At 36.8% G+C, this 21,436-nt stretch overlaps 1 protein-coding gene across 1 annotated transcript in view; it reads left to right on the top strand.

The window, feature by feature from the left end:
• The first annotated feature begins 3,003 nt into the window (after nt 1-3,003).
• The window catches only part of GPR107 (G protein-coupled receptor 107), a 90,396-nt gene continuing 71,963 nt past the window's right edge, over nt 3,004-21,436 (top strand). The window contains exons 1-4 of the mRNA XM_044663982.1: nt 3,004-3,130; nt 19,760-19,873; nt 20,229-20,279; nt 20,548-20,630. Coding sequence (XP_044519917.1) covers nt 3,005-3,130; nt 19,760-19,873; nt 20,229-20,279; nt 20,548-20,630 — 374 coding nt within the window. The 5' untranslated portion in view covers nt 3,004. The remainder of the gene's footprint in view (nt 3,131-19,759; nt 19,874-20,228; nt 20,280-20,547; nt 20,631-21,436) is intronic.

The following is a 21,436-nucleotide window of genomic DNA, read 5'->3' as shown; positions in this document are numbered from 1 at the left end:
TTGTTTATTTTTGTAGGAGAATAATCATATAAAACCAAAACCCCAAATTAAAAACCCGAGTGAGCTAATGTGAAAAATTATCTGACTCTAACAACTTTTTCTCTGGAGGTGGAGGTCATTCTTTGTCATAAGTTCTGCAGAATTGTCCTGGATCACTGTATTGTTGAGAGTAGCTGTTACTGTGTACAGTGTTCTACTGGTTCTGCTTATTTCACTTTGCATCAATTCATGTAGGACTTTCCAGCTCTTTCTGAAATCATCCTGTTCATCATTTCTTACAGTACAATAGTATTCTATCATATACCACTATTTATTCAGCCATTCCCCAAATGATGGATATTCCTTCAATTTTCAGTTCTTTGTCACCACAAAAAAAGCTGCTATAAATATTTTTATACAAGGAGGTCCTTTCCCCTTTTTTATTATGTCTTTGGGATACAAAGCTCCTAGTAGATCTAAGGGTATGCATTGTTTTATAGCTCTTTTGGCATAGTTCCAAATTGCCCTGCAGAATAGTTGGATCAGTTTACAAATCTACCAACAATGCATTAGTTTCCCAATTTTGCCACATCCTCTCCAACATTTACCACTTTACTATCATATTGGCCAATCTGATAGCTCTGAGGCAACTCTGATTCTTTGATACCTGTTCAGCTTTTTCCATGTTACTCTCCTTCATACATGCCAACTATGAGCATTCTCCATAACATAAATTCACTTCCTTACTTCAGTTTGGCAAAATCATCTTTTAAGGATCAGTTCAAGTGCTACTTCCTTTAGGTTTTCCCTAATTTCCATATATGAATGTCTTCTCTTGACTCATTTTCCCAGAGTACTTTGTCAGAATCTCTTCTTTTCCCTCATTACAGACTTACTAGACTGATCCATGTCATGATATCTCTTAGAGGGACCATCATTACTGCCACTACCTCTCTGGCTGTACTCTGCCCTATTCTCAACTCTATTGGCTTTTGCCTTATCTTTTTTTTTTAACCCTTATCTTTTGTTTTAGAATTAATACTGTATATTGGTTCCAAGGCAGAAGAAAAGGGCTAAGCAATAGTGGTTAAGTAATTTGCCCAGGCAGAAATATCTGAGCTCAGTTTTGAATCCAGGACCTCACATCTCCAGTTCTACTTCTCAATCCACTGAGCCACCTAACTGCCCTTGGATTTTGTCTCATCTTGAAAGGGGAAAGGGTTGGGGTTGGGATTGAGGCCCATGTCACTTCTGGGACTTTTTCTCCCCATTCAGTAGTTCATGTATTTCTTTTTAGGTTTTGTCTTCTTCCATTAGAGTATAAGCTCCTTGGGGTCAGGGACTATCTTGCTTTTTTTTTTTTTAATCCCCAGAATTCAGAACAGCATAAGCATTTTAAGAAATGCTTTATTTGTCTAGTTTTTATTAATCTTTCCTGTGCATGGTGTTATATTCCTTCAATAAAATGTAGAATACTTGAAGGCAAGGGCTATAATTTTTTCATATGCCTGGATCAAACATAGTACCTTTCAGGCACTTAATATTTATTGAATTCCTAAATATGCATTTTTGTTTGTTTATTTATTATGCTACCAATGCCTATCTGCCAGACTTGGTAAGAGAAAAATATCTATGACAAGAATTCCACAAATCCAAAGGTTTCTGAAGCAACCTCCACACCAAAGGAGAAGTTGCTTCTAAAAAGTGCTGCTGCTTCAAAGCAGTTTTCTTCCAGTGGACTCCCTGTAAGGAAAAGCAAGGACATCAAAAGATTTCTAGTACAGGACAAACCGCTAGGTTCAAATAGAATTTGCAAAGAAGAAATTGTGAGGGAAAAAAACCCCTTTCAAAAAACAGTCATGCTGTACCAAATGAGAATAGGGTGCCTTGGAAGCAGAGAGTTCAAAGGGAGGTCTTCAAAGAGAGAGAATTCCTCCTCAGGTACTGGTTGAACTAAATGACCTCTGAGGCTCTCTCCAGCTCTGCCAACCTGCACCTCTGACTGAGGCCTGGGGAGTCTCCTGTCTAGCAGCCTCCATATTCTCTGCAGATTGACTACAGCAAACTGGGAAAAGTCTTACCAGGCTATAAGAAATAAGGTCTTACCTAAAATTAAGAGAACTCACTCGACTGTGAAGAAGAAAACCTTTAATTATGGTTTTCAAAACCAGGTGCCTGACTCAAGCCTAGTAAGAAGTACAGTCAGCAGAATATATGTCCCTAAGCCTAGCACCCAAATCTCTTCTTCCCCCCCCCCCCCCCGTTTCCTCATTGGCTGAAAACTCCAGGAGTTACAGCCTATCGTGCCATACCCTTATTTACATCTCCCACTCCCCACATTTCAGTTTATTTACTTTTGTCTGACTCCTCCTCTGGGTTAGGAAGTAGGGTGAACCCCAATCGCAAAAACGGCTAGAATCGGTTTTGGCTTAACAGATCATTTTCTTAACCACAAGCTTAATCTTAATTGGGCAGTAAGTTTGGAAAGTACCCATTGATCCTCTAGGTTCCCCAACTTTTCCTGTAGATGTCACATCAAGATTTTCTCTTCTCTCAGAGCTATTTTATCAGCAGCTGGGTCTATTTGATACTGAACAGCTGAGAGGCTCAGGTCTCTATCCTTCACTGACATTCCTTGATCCAGCAACTGGAGGGGGAGCGGGTCCGGGAGGAAAGGAAGGGGAAAAGGAAAACAGCTGTTGCCATCGCAACCTGATATCAGCTTCCCAAGCTGCCCCTCTCACTCTCTACACTCCTCTGGTAGGAGCCAAAGTGGCGCTTCGGAGCAATAGAAGGAATGGAATGGATTAGCTTTGGGAGACTGGAATCAGTTCCTTTTTGCCTCTTAGCCTTCAAAGCCAAGGATGAAATGAACAGCGAGTTAACCCCGAAGGCAGAGTTATCCAAGCCCTGCATACCCTCAGAATGGCCTTTTCCCTCTTCCGGTGTCCCCGCCCTTTGACCCAGGAAGTGAGCTGGAGAGGCCAACGGCGGGGTGGAGGCGGCTTGTGATGCTGGAACAAATATGGCTGCCTCAGTGTCCCTCTGCTGCTTGGGCTCCAGCCCGGGCCGCCGGGTGTTCCTGCTGCTGGAACTCCTACAGCTCTTGAGTCACCTCGGCCAGGGGCGCGTCCACCACCTAGCGCTCAAGGTAACGGGGTTCGGGAGGCTTGGGAGGCCAGAGGAGGGGGTGTCTCTGGCCGGGGGCGGGGCAGGAGGCGCCTTGGAGTTATTAGAGCCCTTCCCTCCTCCTCTCCTTGTCTCCTCCCCCACCTTTTCCCCCGCCCCTGCCCCTTTCCTCTTCTCCGCCCCTTTTTCCGAGACCCTCTTTTTCCTTCCTTCTGTGCTTCCTCTTTCTACACTTCTCCCCCTGTCCTCCTATATCTACTCTTTCATTCCCTATCGTCTTTTTCAATTCAGTAAGCATTAAGTGCCTACTATGTGCCAGGCTTTTCTTTTCCCTCCCGTCCTGTATCTCTCCCTCTCTTTTATCTCTCTTCTCCCTCCTTCACCTCCGATATTTCTTCTCTCTCCCTTTGCTATATCTCCTCTCTCCTGTTCTTCTCCCTCTTCTATATCTCTATTTCTGTATTTCTCCTGTCTCTTTCTTTCCTCGGTATCTCTCCTCTCTCTCTCCCTTCTCCCTCTTCTCCTATATCTCTTTCTGAATTTCCCCTCCAACCCCCTCTCTTCCATTATTTTTCCTCTCTCCTCCTTCAGTATCTCTCCTTCCTCTTTCTGAATTTCTCTTCTCTTTCCCTTCTATCTCTCCTTTCTCCCTCTCCTTTCCTTTTTTCTCCTTCCCACTTCCTTTTGCTTCCTTACCCGCCTCTTTCCCTCCTATGTTTGTCTCCTCCCCACCATCCTCTCTTTTTCCTCTCCTCTACCTCTTCTCTCCTGCAATCTCTGTCTCTTCCCTGCCTATTCCAGATTCAGGGAATGGCCATCATGAAGCTTTGTTCCCCTCCAGTTTGAAATGACCCTCCACTGGGGACTGGAAAGACCAGAACCTGGGAAGACTGTTTCCTTGCCCAGGAGCAAGGATCATGAAAATGTTAACATTGGAAAGGACTTTAGAAATCCATCCCACTCATTTTACTGATGAGGAACCCGAGGCAGAGTGTGTTTTAAGGGTCCTGTCCAAAGTCATATGTGTAGTAAATAGCAGAGTTGAGATTTCAACCGAGGTCCTCTTGAAATTTCTTTTATCTTTGAAGTTCTCTTTTTCGTTAAAGGAACAAAATTACTGTTTTTCACCCTATGCCCAGTTTTCTCTGTTGACCTTTTTTTTTTAACCCTTATCCTGTGCCTTGGTGAGGGCTTAGTTATGGGGTGGTTAAGTTACTTATCTTGGGGTCACACAGCTAAGAAGTGTCTTAGGTTAGATCTGAATCCAGAACCTCCCTTCACTAGGCCTGGCTCTCAATCTACTGAGAAATCTAGCTGTTTCTTTCTTAACCTTTTGACTTTCTGAAACTTATTTGCTTTCATTTTTCAGTTATACGGGTATATCTGATGGCATTTAGAAAGGTTAGAGTTAGATAAGTTTTCAGTCTGTCTGCCTCCCCCCCTCCCATAATAATAGTTTATATAGAACTGTGCTTCCTTCCCAATAATCCTGTGAAGTAGTTAATATAAGTATCATTTCTGCTTTATAGATAAGGAGTTGAGCTCAGGGATATAAATTGTACTGGCAGTGTGGTACAGTGGGAAAAGTATAGGAGTTTGTAAATCAGAAGGCCTGGGTTCCAGTTCTGTCCTTTTACTAGCCCTTGGACATGCTACAAATCACTTCATCTCTGCTGAGTCTCTCTCTCCCTCTCTGCTTCTTCCTGCTTTGTGAAATGAGACTTGGGAATTAGATGGTGAAATAGTAGGGTCATCTGATGCCATCTGATCCAGGCAGGTAGACCACTGGGCCTAGACTCAGAGACAACCTGAGTTCACATTTGGTTTCAAACACTCACTGGCTGTGTGACCCTGAGCAAGTCAGTTAACCTCTAATCCAATGAAGAAAGAAATGAAAAACCACTAAAGTATTTTTGCCAAGAAACCCCTCCAGGACAATATGGTCCATGGGATCAGGAACAAGTTCACTCCTTTCATTTTACATATGAGGAAGCTGAGGCCCACAGAAGTTAACTTGGCCAGAGTCACAGAAGTGACTGTGGCAAGATTTAAACGCTGGTGCTCTGTCTCAAAAAGCTATTATTCTTTCCACTGTATCATGCTTACTTAAGATCCCTTTTAGCATTTGAAATTTTGATTTGCCCAATGTCACACAGTCATCCAAAGGCTTTATTCTGGGCTCTCATCTCTTTGCTCTTTTTTGTTGTTGTTATTCTCTCATTTCAGTCATGTCTGTCTCTTTGGGGCCCCATTTGAGGTTTTCTTGGCAAAGATACTGGAGTGGTTTGTTATTTCCTTCTCCAACTCATTTTACAGATGAGGAAACTGAGGCCAATAGGGTTAAGTGACTTGCCCAGAATCATATTGCTAGTAAGTGTGATAAGCAAGATTTGAACTCGGAGATGAGTCTTCCCAACTCCAGGCCTAGCACTCTTATCTACTGCACCACCTAGCTGCCCCATTCTCTTTCTTAGCAACCTTATAAGCTTCCTTAGGTCTTAATTATTATCTCTATTCAGATGACTTGTGCTTAAATCAGAATTACTAACTGTGTTATTACTTTTAATTGTCCTGGAGACATCTCAAACTCAACATGCCCAAACTCATTACTTCTTCTCTCCCTTCACCTATCCCTCATTTCACATCCTCTATTTCTGTTGAAGACAATATCATGTTTAGTAACTAGGCTTATAGCCTTAGTGTCATTCCCAGCTCCTCAATCTTCTTTATCCCACGTATCCAGTTGCCAAATCTTACTGTTTCTTTCTTTACAATATCTCTTGCATCCATTCTCCTCTCTTCTCATATTTTAATTCGGGTTATTATTCCTCATTTGGGCCTATACACTGGTCTGTACAGCTCCACACAGCCCCCAAAGTGATTTTCCTTAAGTCCAGATCTAATCGGGTCACTCCATTACTCAATAAACTCCAGTGGTTCCCTACTGCTTCCAGGATAAAAAATAAATCCTTTGACTCTTTAAGTTCTTTTAATCTAGCCCAACTTACTTTCTAGCCTCATTATAACATCTTCCTATACTCTATGGTCAAAAAGCCAAACTGGCTTTTTTCTTCCTCACACAAATGTCTTTGTACTGCCTGTCCCTCATGCCTGGAAAGCACTCTCTCTTTACTTCCACCTGATGGAGTTCCTCACTTTCCTCAAGACAACTTAACTACCACCTTCTCTACCACAGACTCTCAGTCTGGAGTATAAGTATTCTAAAGGGGTATGAGAAGCTTGTCAAGAGGTTAGAGGGATTATTTAGTAAACAATTATATTATCCTATTGAAATTATCTTTATTCCCTAAGCGCATAGTAAACGTTAGAATTTATTTACTTTCCCTATTGAATAGGGAGTAAAGAAAGGTTTTCTAAGAAAACTGAGGAATACAGAAACTGAAAAAGTTGGGAATCCTTGTTCTACCCAAAGCCCTAACTATTAATACTTTCCCTCCCTATCATATTTTTATTTTATATATAGATTTATTCTGCATATACTGAATTACATACAGAGTGCTCTCCTCCCCATCAAATATAAGTTTATTGAGAGAAGGAACTTTTATTTTTCCTTTGTATCTTAGTTCCTAGTACAATGCCTAGCAAAGTTCCTAGCTAGTTCCTAGCACAGCACATAGTAGATACTTAAGAAATGTTTATTGAATGATTGATTGCTAATATTTTCTACTATAACACTTGCTGTAGTTTCCAGTATATTCTCATCCTCACCCAGTGTGTTTAGGGCTTTTTGAAGGCTGAGATCATGATAAAATTTAAAGATGAATCATCTTAGAGATCATGTAATTCACTGCCTCATTTTATAAACTGAGATTCTGAGGCTTAGAAAGTTGAAGTAACCTGAGTAAGTCACACACAAATAATAAGTAGCAGTGCTGATATTTGAATCCAGACTCTTGGACTTAAGATCCTATTCTCTGTACTTTCCATGAAACCTGGATGGAAATCTCTTTTCTTTTTGGAAAACACAGATTATTTCACCTTGGTAAAAAATCTCCTAGGAGGGGCCCACCACAAAGCAGACTTTGCATTTGAATCCTACTGGCTACCTTTATTACCTTTGCAACTTTGACTTAGCCACTTGTAGCCTCTGGGCCTCAGTTTCTTTGTTTTGAATTAGATGATCTCGAAGATTCTTTTAAGTTCTAAGATCTATTGTCTCGTTATTAAAACCAGAATTTATTTTAAAATATTACATAAAAAGGGAGTAGAAGGAAACAAGCATTTATGTATTTGATCCTCACTAAAACCCTGTAGATGCTTTTATTATTCTCCTATTGTAAAGGAAACTGAATCCAACACTTTCCAAGAGTCACACAGCTAACTCTTTGGTCTGAAGTCACACATGAGTCCCCAGCTCTATGGGCTTGGCCACCTAGCTGGTGCTAGACAAAGATTTTGTGGTGTTGTAACTCTCCAGAGCATCAGAATTATAGAATGTGGAGCTGGAAAAAAAATTAATAGCCCATACTTCACATTTTAGACTTAAAATTTTATTTATTTAATTAATTTAATTATTTTTCCATGGTTCATGTTCTTTCTCTCCTCTCCTCCCACCCCCCTCCTGTAGCCAACACAGAATTCCACTGGGTTTTACATGTATCATTGATCAAGACCTATTTCCATATTATGCTTCTCCTTTTAGAGATGAGGAAACTGAGTCTTTAATAAAGTGACTCTCTCTCTTCCTCTTTCCTTCCTCCTTCCTTTTTCTCTCTTCCTGTCCCCTTTCCTTCCCCATCCTTATCTTTCTCTGACTATCTCTTCTTCCCTAACTCTCCCTGTCTCTCTCACACATATACACACAAAATCATCAGGGACATATTTATATCCATGAATTTGAAGAATGCTCATCTAAAAAGGTGGTGGTGAGAAGTATTTTCAATAAAATTCATGACATTGATTTTCTAGATTTAGTTGGTTCATTCTGTGGATTTTAAAGTCTCAATTCATTTTCAATCCATTTACAGATTAAAATGAATTTTAGGAATAAGCATATCATGAATTTTATGATATTTTTCATTTTATGAAACTTCTTAGCATCATATAGTAACGTAAACAACTGAATTTGTTAGGTTAAATATTTACATTTAAATTAATTTCAATCCATAATGTAGCAATTTGTCTCCCAGAAATCTTATCTGTTTGTTTTAATTTAGTTTTCCTTATATCAACTCTAAATTTGAATCTTTATGACTTATACCAATTACTCTTAGTTCTTCAGACCTCTGGGTACCATGAGAAAAAAGCCCCTTCCACTTGATAACCACTTAAATATTTGAACCAATCAAGCCTGACCCCCAAGTCTTCCCTTTTTTAGATTAAACATTCCATTTCTTCACCCCATGTTCATAAAAATCATCCTAAGACCCATCACTGTTCTGGTTACCTTTCTCTATTAATTTCTTTCTTAAATATGACCCAGAACAGAACACAAAACTCTAGGGCAGTTACCTTTCTAGTGTCGTACATTGCCTCTCTTATTGTAGGCTGAGATCATATTAGCCCTTTTTTTAAATTTGAAATTTTTTTATTTAATTAATTAACTTAGAATATTTTTCCATAGTTACATGATTCATGTTCTTTCTCTCCCCTCCTCCCACCTTTCTCCTGTAGCCAACAAACTATTCCACTGGGTTTTACAGATCACATTAGCTTTTGGTTGGCTGCTGTGGGACGCTATAGACTTATACTGATATCCTAAGTCTACCAAAAAGGGGCAGCTAGGTGCCTGGAATCAGGAAGATCTGAGTTCCAGTCCATTCTCAGACAACTGACTAGCTTTGTTACCCTCTGCAGTCAGTTTCCCCATCTGTAAAATAAGATAGAGAAGGAAATGGCAAACCACTCTAGTTTCTTTGCCAAGAAAACCCCAAATGGAGTCACAAAGAGTCGGGCACAACTGAACAACAACAATCTACCCAAACTCCAAGATCTTTTTCAGATGAGTTTTTTTTTTTTAGTATTGCCAGCGTGGCAATAGAGGTCTTAAATTCCTGAAGTTGAGGGTTTTTTTAATCCGTGTAAGATTTTTTATTTTAAATTTTATTTTTTATCATGAACATTTTTAAATTTTCAAAAAATTTTTATTGATGAATTTATAATATTTTTCCATTGTTACATGATTGATGCATGAATATTTTTAATATGAATAACAGAAGGAAGATTTTATATGGAACTCTGAACACCTTGGTTTTTAAAAAATTTATGTCTAACTTAACATAACACTGCTCTGCTTATATGTATTCCCTTCTGAATTTACTTTGCTCTCTTTTATGTATTTTAAAAAATGTTTTATGGATGCTCTTTTTGTTATCATTAGCTCACTCTTAACTGTCCTCCCAAGGGAAAAAAAGTCCTTCATTGTGATAAATATTGTAAAACAAAACAGCTCCAAACATTGTCCATATGTGAAAATGTATGACTCATTCTGCTACTTTGGCAATCACCTCTTTACCAAGAAGTGAGAACCATGATTCTTTGATAACTTTTTGAATTTGTGATTGGTCATTGCGTTGATTAAACTTTCACACTTGTTTTCCTTTATAGTGTTGTCATTGTATAAGTAGTCCTGTTTCTAGTTGCTTCTCTCTCTGCATTAGTATAGTCAAGTCACATGGGTCTTTGAATTCACCCCTTTCTTTCGTCTTTCCTTACAGAACAAAAATGCTATAGTGGTCCAACCAGAGGGTTGTCTCTGGGATCAAAGACTTGGGGTTCACATGCTGTCTCTGCCTCTTGTATGTCACCCTTCTCACTTTACCTTTGATCTTTTAGAAGGGACTTTTAGCATTTCTCTATTATAGATAATTCTAGCTCTTGTTCTTAGATAGGAGTTATTTACCAAATTGAGGAATGAGTCACTCATTCCTAAGTTTAAAAAAAAGTTTATTGATATCATTATTTTTATATCACCTAAATTTCCCCCCATATCTTTGTGCCTTTCTTCTCCTAGAGAACCAATCTACATAAGAAAGACTTTACTTAAAAAATGTAAAAGAAGAGAAAAATAAATCAGCAAAACCAATCAACACATGGAAATATCTGACAATATACACAGTGTTTAGCCTCTGTAAAGGAGTGGGGAGAAGTGTCATATCTCTTTTTTGGGACTGAGCTTGTTCTTTGTAATTTTGTAGCACTCATTTTCATTTCATCCTGTGTTAAGACTTGCTGATTATTATTAAATTTCAACTTCTAGTCATCCCAACATTCTTACCTGTCAAGTTCAATATTGTTATATTTTATATAAGTATATAAATATATTATAGATAAGAAATTATCTAACCATTTTTACTAGTTCATAAATTTTTAATCAACTCCTTGTATACTAATTGTCAAAGAATAATATGCCTGATTTAAGAAAGTATTTGTAGATTGTACTTTCAAATCTTAATTCCCATGGTTTCTTTTTTCTTGAATCAGGGCCAGTCTGATTTTAGCACTTAAGTGCTAATTTTGTTTGTTTGTTTTTGTTTTTGTTTTTTTTGTATTTTAAACCCTTAACTTCTGCGTATTGACTGATAGGTGGAAGAGTGGTAAGGGTAGGCAATGGGGGTCAAGTGACTTGCCCAGGGTCACACAGCTGGGAAGTGTCTGAGGCCTTAAGTGCTAATTTTGAAGCCAGTTAAGAAAGAGTCACAGGGCAGCTAGGTTTCTCAGTGGATAGAGAGAACTGGAGATGGGCAGTCTTGGGTTCAGATTTAGTCTCAGACACTTTCTAACTGTGTGACTTGGGACAAGTCACTTAAACACAGTTACCTAACCCTTACTGCTCTTCTGCCTTGGACTTGATATTTAGTATTGATTCTGCGAAGGTAAGGGTTAAAAAAAAAAAAAACAAAGAAAAAAAAGTCAGTTATTTTCTGGTAATGAACATTTAATACTGCTACATAGTGAGTTCTTTTATTATTTGAGGTCTTTAAGCAGAGACTGAATAATATATTGGAAGTATAATAGGAGGATTTTATGCATTAGTAAAGGATGGAATGTATGATATACCTCTTGGTCCCTTTCTAGGGAACTTGTTAGTATTTTTCCAAACACCTAGTTTTTGAACATATGAGATAGTGGAAAAAACAACCAAAAAGAGATTGTTTGCTTATATTAAGCTTGTATGTGTGTAGACTTCCACCCACCCACTCCTTTAGGAGGTTTTAGTTTACAGAATTGATTCTGATATATATATAGATATATATCAGAATCACTCACACTATATATAGTGTGTGTGAGTGATGTATTTTCATTTGTTTTATGAAATAATTTTCAATTACATTAAAAAAAACCTTACCTTCTATTTAGAGTCAATATTAAGTATCAGTTCTAAGGCAGAAGAGCTGTAAAGGCTAGGCAATTGGAGTTAAGTGACTTTCTCAGTCACACAACCAGGAAGTATCTGAGGCCAGACTTGCACCTAGAATCTCCCATCTCCTAGGGCTGACTCCCTGTCCACTTGAGCCACCTAACTGTCCTTTCCCAATTACATTTTAACCTACTTCAGGGACACGTTAGTTTCATACCTCTGATCTTTTTCTTTTTTTCATCCTTCTAATGAGTATATTTTGAAGGAATTGTATAACAATTTTCCAGCACCCTTAGCTAACTAATATAAATTTTTAAATGGAGTTTTAATTGTGAGTATAATCCTTGAAAAGTTCCTTTTTGCTTTATTGGCATTAAAACAATCTCTTGGGTTGTTTTTGTGCACTTGTTTGGTTTTGGATTATTTTTAATTATCGTAATTGTTCAGAAGACAAAGAGTTTTAAAATTTTTCTAAATTTGGGTAACATAGATACCAATATGTAGTTTGCTATAAATGTGTGAAAGCCTCAGTTTACCTGATCCTTTTACTTTAAATGTATGAAATTTGCCTGTTTTCCTTATCTTTTTATTTTGATACTGAAAATACTTTTAAACAGAATGTTCCAGATTTAATAGCTTAAAACTACACATAGACTTTTGGAATATTCAGCATGTCAAATTGAGCCGGTTATTTTAACCATTATTCTTAGGCTATATATTTGAACTAGAAAAAGTCCTTAACTTTTAGCTCATTGTAAATGATTTATTTGTCCGCAAGCTTTTTTCAGCATCGTACTCTTTTATTTGACTCATCAACAGATAAAATAGTAAGTGCCTGTTGTCATATTATATGACCTCTAAAAGTTCTTTCTAATGCTTAGACTGTATATTAGGCTTAGTGTTCTGGCCATTTATTCTCTTATCCATGCAGAGATTTAACAGACTTTTATGCTATTTGAATCACAAACAAATGTTCCTTAGAGAGGGTTGGGATAATAATTACGTGGTAAATTTCTTTAAAAAAAAAAAAGAGGGCAGCTGAGTAGCTCAGTGGATTGAGAGCCAGGCCTGGAGACAGGAGGTCCTAGGTTCAAATATGACCTCAGACACTTTTCTAGCTGTGTGACCCTGGGCAAGTCACTTGACCCCCATTGCCTAGCCCTTACCACTCTTCTGTCTTGGAACCAATACACAGTATTGATTCTAAGATGGGAGGTAAGGGTTTGAAAGAAAGAAAGAAGAAAAAGAAAACAATAAAACAGGTCTCTTGGGAATTTTAAGAATCATTTTGATTTCCTCTGCTTTTATTAACTTCCTTTGCTGCTTTTAATCTCTTTCCTATTCTCATTCTATCTCTAATTTTGAAATATAATATTTCTGTTACTTTCACATGATTTTCATTTTTTAAATAGCGAAAAAAAATAAAATTTGCTTCCAAGAAATCTTTTTTGTGCTATAGAATATCTCTTCTTTTCCTTCACTCTTTATCTTGTTGATCAGTAATTGTGAAGCCATGAACACCATAGTTATGTGCAAGAACACTTTAGTTCAGATAATTTCAAAATTTATGGGTTGTTGTTTTTTCAAACTCAGCTATGCAAATATCTTAAATTATTCAGTTAGCCTATTCTCTACTGGTATCCTTGACAACCCACTTCTGAAGATTGGGAACTTACTACCCCTTGAGCTAGTCCATTTCACTTTTGGAGGGTTTTAGTTGTTAAGAATTAAAACTTCTCCAATTTGTCCAGACTGTCGTTGACCTAGGCAACTCTTGCCTATATTGATTTGCAACTGTTAGATTTCATGAAGTACTCCCATAGCCAGTGTTTGTATCAGAGACAAGATTTGAACCTTATTCCTCCTGCCTCTGAGGCCTGTTTTCACTACTTATTACTATACCTGGCTTTCAGTTCTTTCTTATGTAGAGCCAAAATATGCTTCTCTATTACTTCCGGCCATTTCATTGGTCCTCACTCTGGCCTCTCAGGTAAAGCAAAGGGAATCTTATCCCTTTTCCACATGATAAGCCATCAAATATTTAAAGATTAGCAAGAATCCCCCTGCAAAGACCTCCTCCTTTTCAATCCAAAATCTCTTCCAGTTTCTTCAATCTTAGGATAGAAGCTCCTAATTCAGTTCAATTTAATAGTTCTTTTTGAGGCCTAACCAGAAGATCAGGGTGTACTGGTAGAACCTGAAACCTAACTTGGTTGCTCTCCAGACCATTTGTTACTGTCCCAACCCCCATTCTTGAAGCTTGCCAGGATTCCTAGCATGCTGGAAAGGGCTCTCATCTCAGGCTTTTCTGAGAGTCTTAGCTAATAATACTCTTTTTTTTCTGCCTTCCGTAATCTTTTATGTTCTTCGGTCACTCCAGTGAGCGTGCATGGGTTTGGCAGGGCAGTGTTTGATCATTTTTGTGATTGTCCTATATTAAGGATTTCCTTCATCTAGCATTGTCATGTACTAAAATGTTCCACATATCTGAATTTTCTAGAAAACTGAATATCATCTTGTAAAATGACTATACTATTTTATTTGAACCATTTTTTGCTTGAAAACTTTCAGAATGTAGTATATCCCTGCTTTTTAAAATTATGAATCAAGAAATATGAATATCTCCAAATAAAAGAATAGAAAAAGATTATAAATGAAACTGCCAATGGATCTATTAAAGACAGCTTATTTTTTAAAGTATATATTAAATTGAACATATTAGTACTGATGTTGCCCTGAATGTCTGTGACCACTTCTAAACTTCCTTCTGTTCTCTTCTATGTAATTTTTTTTTTTGGGGGGGGACCCTTAACCTATGGTCTTAGAACTGATATTAAGTATCAGTCCCAAGGCAGAAGAGCAGTTGGAGTTAAGTGACTTGCTCAGGGTGACACAGCTAGGCAATGTCTGAGGTCACATATAAACCCAAGACCTCTCATCTCTGGGCCTGGCTCTCAGTCCACTGAGCCACCTAGCTGCCCCTTCTGTGGATTTTTTTTTTTTAATAGAAAGAATGCTTTATTTGGATACAAGAATACATGAGTTCAGATTCTTCTATGTATTATATGTTTCATTAACTATCTTTTCTTTGTTTCTTTGTTTTGTTTTTGTTTTGTATTACTGTCACTTCCTACTCTCTAACTTTTAGTTATCAAGGTAGTTAAGGAAAACAAATCTGGCCATTGGCCATGTCTGGAAATGTCTCATTTTGTACCGCTAGTCCATCATTTCTCTCTCAAAAGATAGGAAGCATGCTTTACCAGCAATCTTTTGGGGTTATTTCTTGTTGCATTAATCAGTTTTTAAGTCTTTTAAAGTTGTTTATCTTCACATAATTGTAGTGATTACATAAATTGTTTCCCAGTTTCTTGCTCATGTCATTCTATATTAGTTCATATAGGTCTTTCTACTTCCTAGTTTGTCCTTTTCATAATTTCTTACAGTACAATAATGTTTATTCACATACTATAATTTGTTCAGCCATTACTCAGTTGATGGACACCCGCTTTTATTTTAGATCTTTGCTGAAACAAAAAGTGCTACTGTGAATATTTTTATATATATATGAGTCCTTTCCCTGTTACTTTGAGTTCATTGAGGATTATGACTTGTAATGGTATTTTTAGATTTCATGTCTTTTTATATATAGCATATTGAACATAAATTAATCTTTTCTTGATTTGAACATCAGTTATTGCACTGTGCTCAAATACAATGATGCTCTCAGTGGTATTATATTAAAATATTGTGTTCTTTCTTTTTGTGCTAAATAGCCTCAAGCTCCACTATTTCAATTTTGTGTTTACTTATGACTGTTTTTTTTGTTTTCTACTGTACCTGTTTCTAGCCATACCCTCATTTCTAATTTGTATCTTTTAATCTCCTAGGAAACCATTTAGACTTGGGTCTAAACTAAGAGTAAAAAGGTTCTTGATTGAGGGCTTGATTATTTGAAGTTTTAACAGAATAACTCACTATTAATTGTCCTTCCCTGTTTTAGTTATCCAAAGTTAGTGTGGAGAAGAAAGTATCTTCCCACACTACAGATAGTTTTTTGCAAATCTGTTATCTTTGATTTTCTGATTGCTTTCGTAAACCATGTTTTAAAGAAATTGATTTGTAATAGAATTTATAAATCAGATGTGTGTTTGTTTTTAAAATCTGATAAAGTGTTGTATGAAGTTAATGACAAAGTAATTCAGCTTTTCAGGCCCAGAAAATCTGGTATTTGTGACTATAAATTGCATCAGTAAGTAAGGAGACTCTCTCTGGCTGAACTTTTTGTTTTGTGAATGTTTCCTTGTTAAGTTTTATGACATTTCAATGACCTACAGAATTTCAGTGTAACATAGCTGTTTATTGGAAATAAGAGTATCCTTAAGCAGATTGGAAGTTAAACTATAACCTTTGGTACTACCATCAATAACCACTTCCCCCCAATTCAACCACTCAGATAAATGAGGCATAAACAAATTTAGACTAGTTGGATATTCTCAAAGTGGTGATTGTTTTTTTAATTTGGCTTAATACATGTGAGATTATAGTAGTGCCAGAAAAATCAGTTGTAGATATTTTCCATTGATTTTAAGTACACAGATCTGCCTTAAGAGCTAAGAAAAAAAGTTTTTAAACATGGTTGCTCAAGAAAATATTATTGTGAACAATGTTATGTAATTCTGCTTAGTTTATTCTATATGACACAGAAACTTCACTAATTGGATGAGACAGTTCAGTTATTTGTGGAATACATAAGTATTGGGAAATAGTGAAACCATTGATGGTTTTTATGCTCATGGACTGGTAGAGCTGGAATGGGCTTTAGAAGGCCTGGAGTCCAGCCCCTTCATTTTATAGCTAAGATCATGAGGCTTAAATGACTGGCCTAAGGTCACACAGTAATAACTGAGCCAGGATTTAAACTTGGGTTTTCTAAATATACAGTCAGTACTATTTTCACCTCTGGGAGCCAACAGGAATAACACACACTATTTTCACCAAACTATGATGCTCTTGAACTGGGTCTTGTGAAATTCTCTAGTATAATCTTTAAAGTTAAAAACCAAATGGGCTTTCCAGAATTCTAGCACCCAATGCAAAGTCTTATATATCATATAGATACTTAATAAAGGTTTCTTTGATTGTTTAAAATCCTTGCCCTAATAGTCTAATTTGGAAATAATAGTTATATCAGACCTGCACAAAAATGGCAGTGAAACTTGTTTACTTGCTCCTAAATTTCATTCCAGGTTCCTCACACTAATATATGCATTCCCTGCGAATGATTCTTCTTTCTCCCTCGCCCTTTCATTAGGAGAATGAGATAAAACTATGTACTTGTAAGACAAGTATTTCACTCTGCTCCTTAGTCATGGCAGTGTCACTCCTGGGAAAGAGAAGGAGCCAGGCAAGGTTTGAATTTAGATAATAAGGAACTGTTTCTACTTCAGTTTCCAGATGCTTTTTGAAGCACAGCTTAGTACTTGAAGATTGGAGTATGTAACTTGGAGTATGCTGCTACTTTTAGTTATTTGAAGGTTCATTGATGTTATGAGGGTAATTTGAGGAAAGGTGTTTGGGATAAGGGAATTGAAAGGAGGATGTTGGAGATTTGGTATGTGGATAAACTAGGCTACAGGTAGGCTGGGATTAAAGGAGATTCAGGGTGTAATAGGACTGAAGTCAGGAGTATAACACAGAAGGGAAACAGAGATCTTCTTGGGAGAAAAGAAGTTAAACTAAACAGACTAACTCCGCAGGCTTACAGACTGGGACTTAGACTCAAACACAAGCTGAGGGAAATAGACTAGACTAAAATTAACAAACAGGCTTTAGTTAATTTCACAGGAAGGGACCTATTTTGAAGTACCACCTTCCTTCAAGATGGATGCCCCAGCTACCCTCTGAGCCCAGAGTATGTTGTCTCTTTCCCTCTTCTCCCCTCTTGATAACCAACAGACAAATTACACTAAATAGAACTATTGAAACACAAAGGGTTTAATTGTTTGAAGAATGTTTGTTAGGAAGGTGGGTTAAAGGAAAACCCTATCAGTTATCTCAGGAACCTCAGGTGGGGGAAGGGAAGTAAAGATGGAATCTGAGTAAGGACCTGCCTTATTCAGTTTTACAAAATGCTATCTAAAGGGAATAAATGATGATTTGATTAAATTATAAATAATGCTGTCAATTAGATAATTCTTCACAGATTTAACTCCTCTCTAATTTCTCTCCTTATAAACTCCACAGCCACTAAGGTAAGGGAGGGAAGGCAGGGTGGTATTAGGAAAGGAAGATATAAAGGGTCTATATAAAATAATAATTTCTTAAGTAAATATATCGAAGCTAGGCTAAATTTCAATATTGAAGCTAAATAGTCTAAGAGCTCGCTCATTGACTTCCTCCCTCCATGGAAGATCCAGTCAACTACCTCTCTCCTCAAGATTCTAAAAGCCCAACTGATTTTGGAACTCAGCCAAAGCTAGAAAAAACTATCCCCCAATTCTGTATACTACATTGAGCTGGCAGTGAAAGGTCTGTAGGCTAAAGAACAGTAATAGAAACTTCAAATCTAAATTACATAAGGCAATTGAGGCTGCTGTTGTTCTAGAATTTCTTAGTTATAGTTTGGGGCTAACAGTAGGATTCCTTTAAATTTGTTAGGATCACAACAAACTGTTCAAAAAAAAAGCGAATCACCAACTATTCTGTCTTTACTGTTATACTGAAGTGGGTAGAGGGGAGGGTAAAACCAGTTTACAGTAAGCTTAGTGAGAGATCAAGTAAAGAGTCATGTGCATTTAAGGTTGAAAATAGAAGGAAGACAAGAGAGAAAAAAATGGAAAATATCTACAAAGTTCTTTTTTTTTTTTTAATAGCAAACTTTTTAACATCACGGACAGTAGAAGAACCTCATTTAGATACTTACAATGTAGTACCATAGGCATCTCAAACTCAACATGTCCAAAATGAACGTCTTTTCCCTGAAACGTACTTCCTCTTCTGAATTTGCCTTTTTTTTTTAGTACAAGGACACCACTATTTTTGGAGTCATCCCAGGTTTGCAACCTCAAAGTAGTCCTCTGTTCCTCATTCTCACCTTCATACCACAAGTCTGGTTAATTGCCAAAGCTTGTTGATTCTACCTCTATAATATTTCCTGTACTTGTTACTTTCCTGACACAGAACAGGTACTCTTTACCTCTCATCTAGACCATTGAAATATCATCAGCATCTTCCTAATGCCTGGCAGATAGTAGATACTTAATAAATGCATATTGATTGATTGTTTATCAAGGATGAAGACTGATTCGTGTGTTTTTTTAAAACTCAAACTACAAGTTGGAAGTGTTTCACAAAGGGACTCTTAATTCAAACATTTTTTTTTAAATTGTAGTAATTTCAGTTGGTATAAAAGCATCTCTATGAAAAAAACTAGGCACCCAGAGTTTTGGCTCTTTAACTCTTCTCTTCTCTTCTCTTCTCTTCTCTTCTCTTCTCTTCTCTTCTCTTCTCTTCTCTTCTCTTCTCTTCTCTTCGCTTCTCTTCTCTTCTCTTCGCTTCGCTCACCTTCTCTCTTGGAATCAATATTGTGGATTGATTCCAAGGCAGAAGAGTGGTAAAGGCTAGGCATTGGGGATTAAGGGACTTTCCTAGGGTCACATAGCTAGGAAGTGTCTAGGGCCAGATTTGAACCCAGGACCTCCCATTTCTGGGTCTGGCTCTCAATCCACTGAGCCACCCAACTGGCTGATCTTTAACTCTTTCTTAATAACATCTTTATATTTGTCTTAAAATTATAATCAAATCATATGATTAGTAAGATCATTACACTGAGATTTGTAAGACATCATTTTAGAGTTCTAGGTGGAACTAACCTTGTACACAGTAATACCACGAGTTGTTTGATTTAGCAAGACCAAGGACATCTTCAAAATTTTGCTTAGCTACAGCCTAAGCCCTCCATGCAGTGGCATTTTATTATTAAAGAGTAAGCAAAATTGATAAAACCTAATTTTAATATCTCTTAAAAATTTTTATATTGTTTTACTTTTTTAAAAATGTGATCCTCCCCCTTCAGGATTGAAATAATTGCTGACAAAATTTCCAAGTTTCTTTTTACAAGTAAATTGATTAAGGATTTTCTTGAATGAAGTTGTCTGCTAAGTACCATCAACTTAATTATTTACAGAGAGGAAAGAAGCATCATGTTTTGTATATTGTTGCATGTGATAGGAACACTGGAGGAATGGAGGAAATGGACAGATTAGGTAATTGACTAGATTGTCAGGCAGCTTTTTTATGTGACTAAATCTTTTACTATAAAATTCGTTTCAGGATGATGTGAGACATAAGGTTCATCTTAATACTTTTGGATTCTTCAAAGATGGGTCCATGGTGGTCAATGTCAGTAGCCTCTCATTTAAGGGAAATGAAGATACCACTGCAGAGGTAGGTGTATTTTGCTTCGGTTTCAAGTGGTTTGCCCTTTCTTTCCCTATTAAAGTACAGTGCTAAAAAACAGGGAAGAAATTAAGGTTGATGAAAATAATATACAAAATAAGGTTGATGAAAACAAATAAATATTTGATTATTAATTCTTGTGTAGTTCTGAAAGGGACTCATTCTATGTGCATGAGGATCTCCTTTCTTACAGAATGAATATTTAGAAAACCCTATATGTGAAGTACTAGAGAGAAGAATACAAATCTAAGAAGTTGTCTGTTCTGCCTTCTGAGGAAAGAATGTGAACACAAGGACATCATGTGGTTATTTATGTTTATTATCTTTATTTCCTTCCTTCTAGATTGGTTTCAGCTTGGACCGAACAAAGAATGATGGATTCTCCCCTTACTTGGTAAAATACAAAATTCCTCTGATCCTATGTAGTTTTTCAACATTATTGTAAAGGAATTAACAGAGAAGAACTATTTTTTTAAATTCATGTTACTGAGAGTAGTTGATTTCTTTTATTTGGTGATGTACTTGAACACCATTATGATAATATTCAGTCTTTAAACTTAGGATTGTGCAAATCTTTGCAACTTGGGAATGTTTCTTTCTCTTTTTTTTTCCAACTGTTTTCCAGTATTAAGATTATGTGCATTTGGATATTCCCTTCCCAGGATGAAGATATGGATTACTGTATCTTTAAAAAAAAGCAGTCTGTTTCTGTTACACTCCTGGTTCTAGACTTCCCAAGTCACCTGTAAGTTATTCTCGTGAATATTTCTTTAATTCTCTTCTGAAATAGAGCTAAGAGGCTCATTATGATAGCAAAACATGGGCTGATTTTCAGCAACTGAGGGAACAAGTGGTTATTTCTTCATCCATGTCAAATCTAAAATAAGCATCCCAACTTGTCAAACTTAAAGGTATGGGAAAACGAAAGGTATTTCTATCAGGAAGGGTACTTGACTAGAAGTCAGTGCTTATGAGTTTTGCCCTCAGCATTCTCTCTCAAAGCTTCAAAATTATTCTTTAAATGGTTCTTTTCTGCCAAAAAAAGATTGATTTTCCTTATTTGTTACAATTAGAATGTGAATTCCTGGAGAGCAAAGTCTGGTTTGTTTTTTTGTTTTTATTTTTAATTCCTAGTGCCTAATGCAATAGCCTGCATATAGTACTTAATAAATATTGTTGTTGAATTTGATGTATTGTTGATCAATCAACAAGTATTTATTAAATCTCTTGTTATGTGCCAACCAGTGTATAAGACGGTGGAGATACAAGTACTATACAAAAAATGAATCCATTCCAACAATCCTCCAAATAAGTTTACATTCTAATAGGGAAAAAACCAATAAATACAAATAAAATATTTACAATATAAATATAAAGGAGTGTGTGTGTGTGTGTGTCTGTGTCTGTGTCTGTGTGTCTGTCCGTTGTGTTAAATACAAGATCTTATAGGAGGGAGAGCACTAGCAGCCAGAGGGATGAGAAAAGGCTTCCTAGAGAAGATGATGTCTGAGCTGCATTTTATTTTATTTTACTTTTTTAAAAATCCTTACC

Source organism: Gracilinanus agilis, chromosome 2 (genome assembly GCF_016433145.1).
Source record: "Gracilinanus agilis isolate LMUSP501 chromosome 2, AgileGrace, whole genome shotgun sequence".
NCBI lineage: Eukaryota > Metazoa > Chordata > Mammalia > Didelphimorphia > Didelphidae > Gracilinanus > Gracilinanus agilis.
Note: the sequence above shows the minus strand (reverse complement) of the source record. Positions and strands in the feature narration are given on the sequence as shown.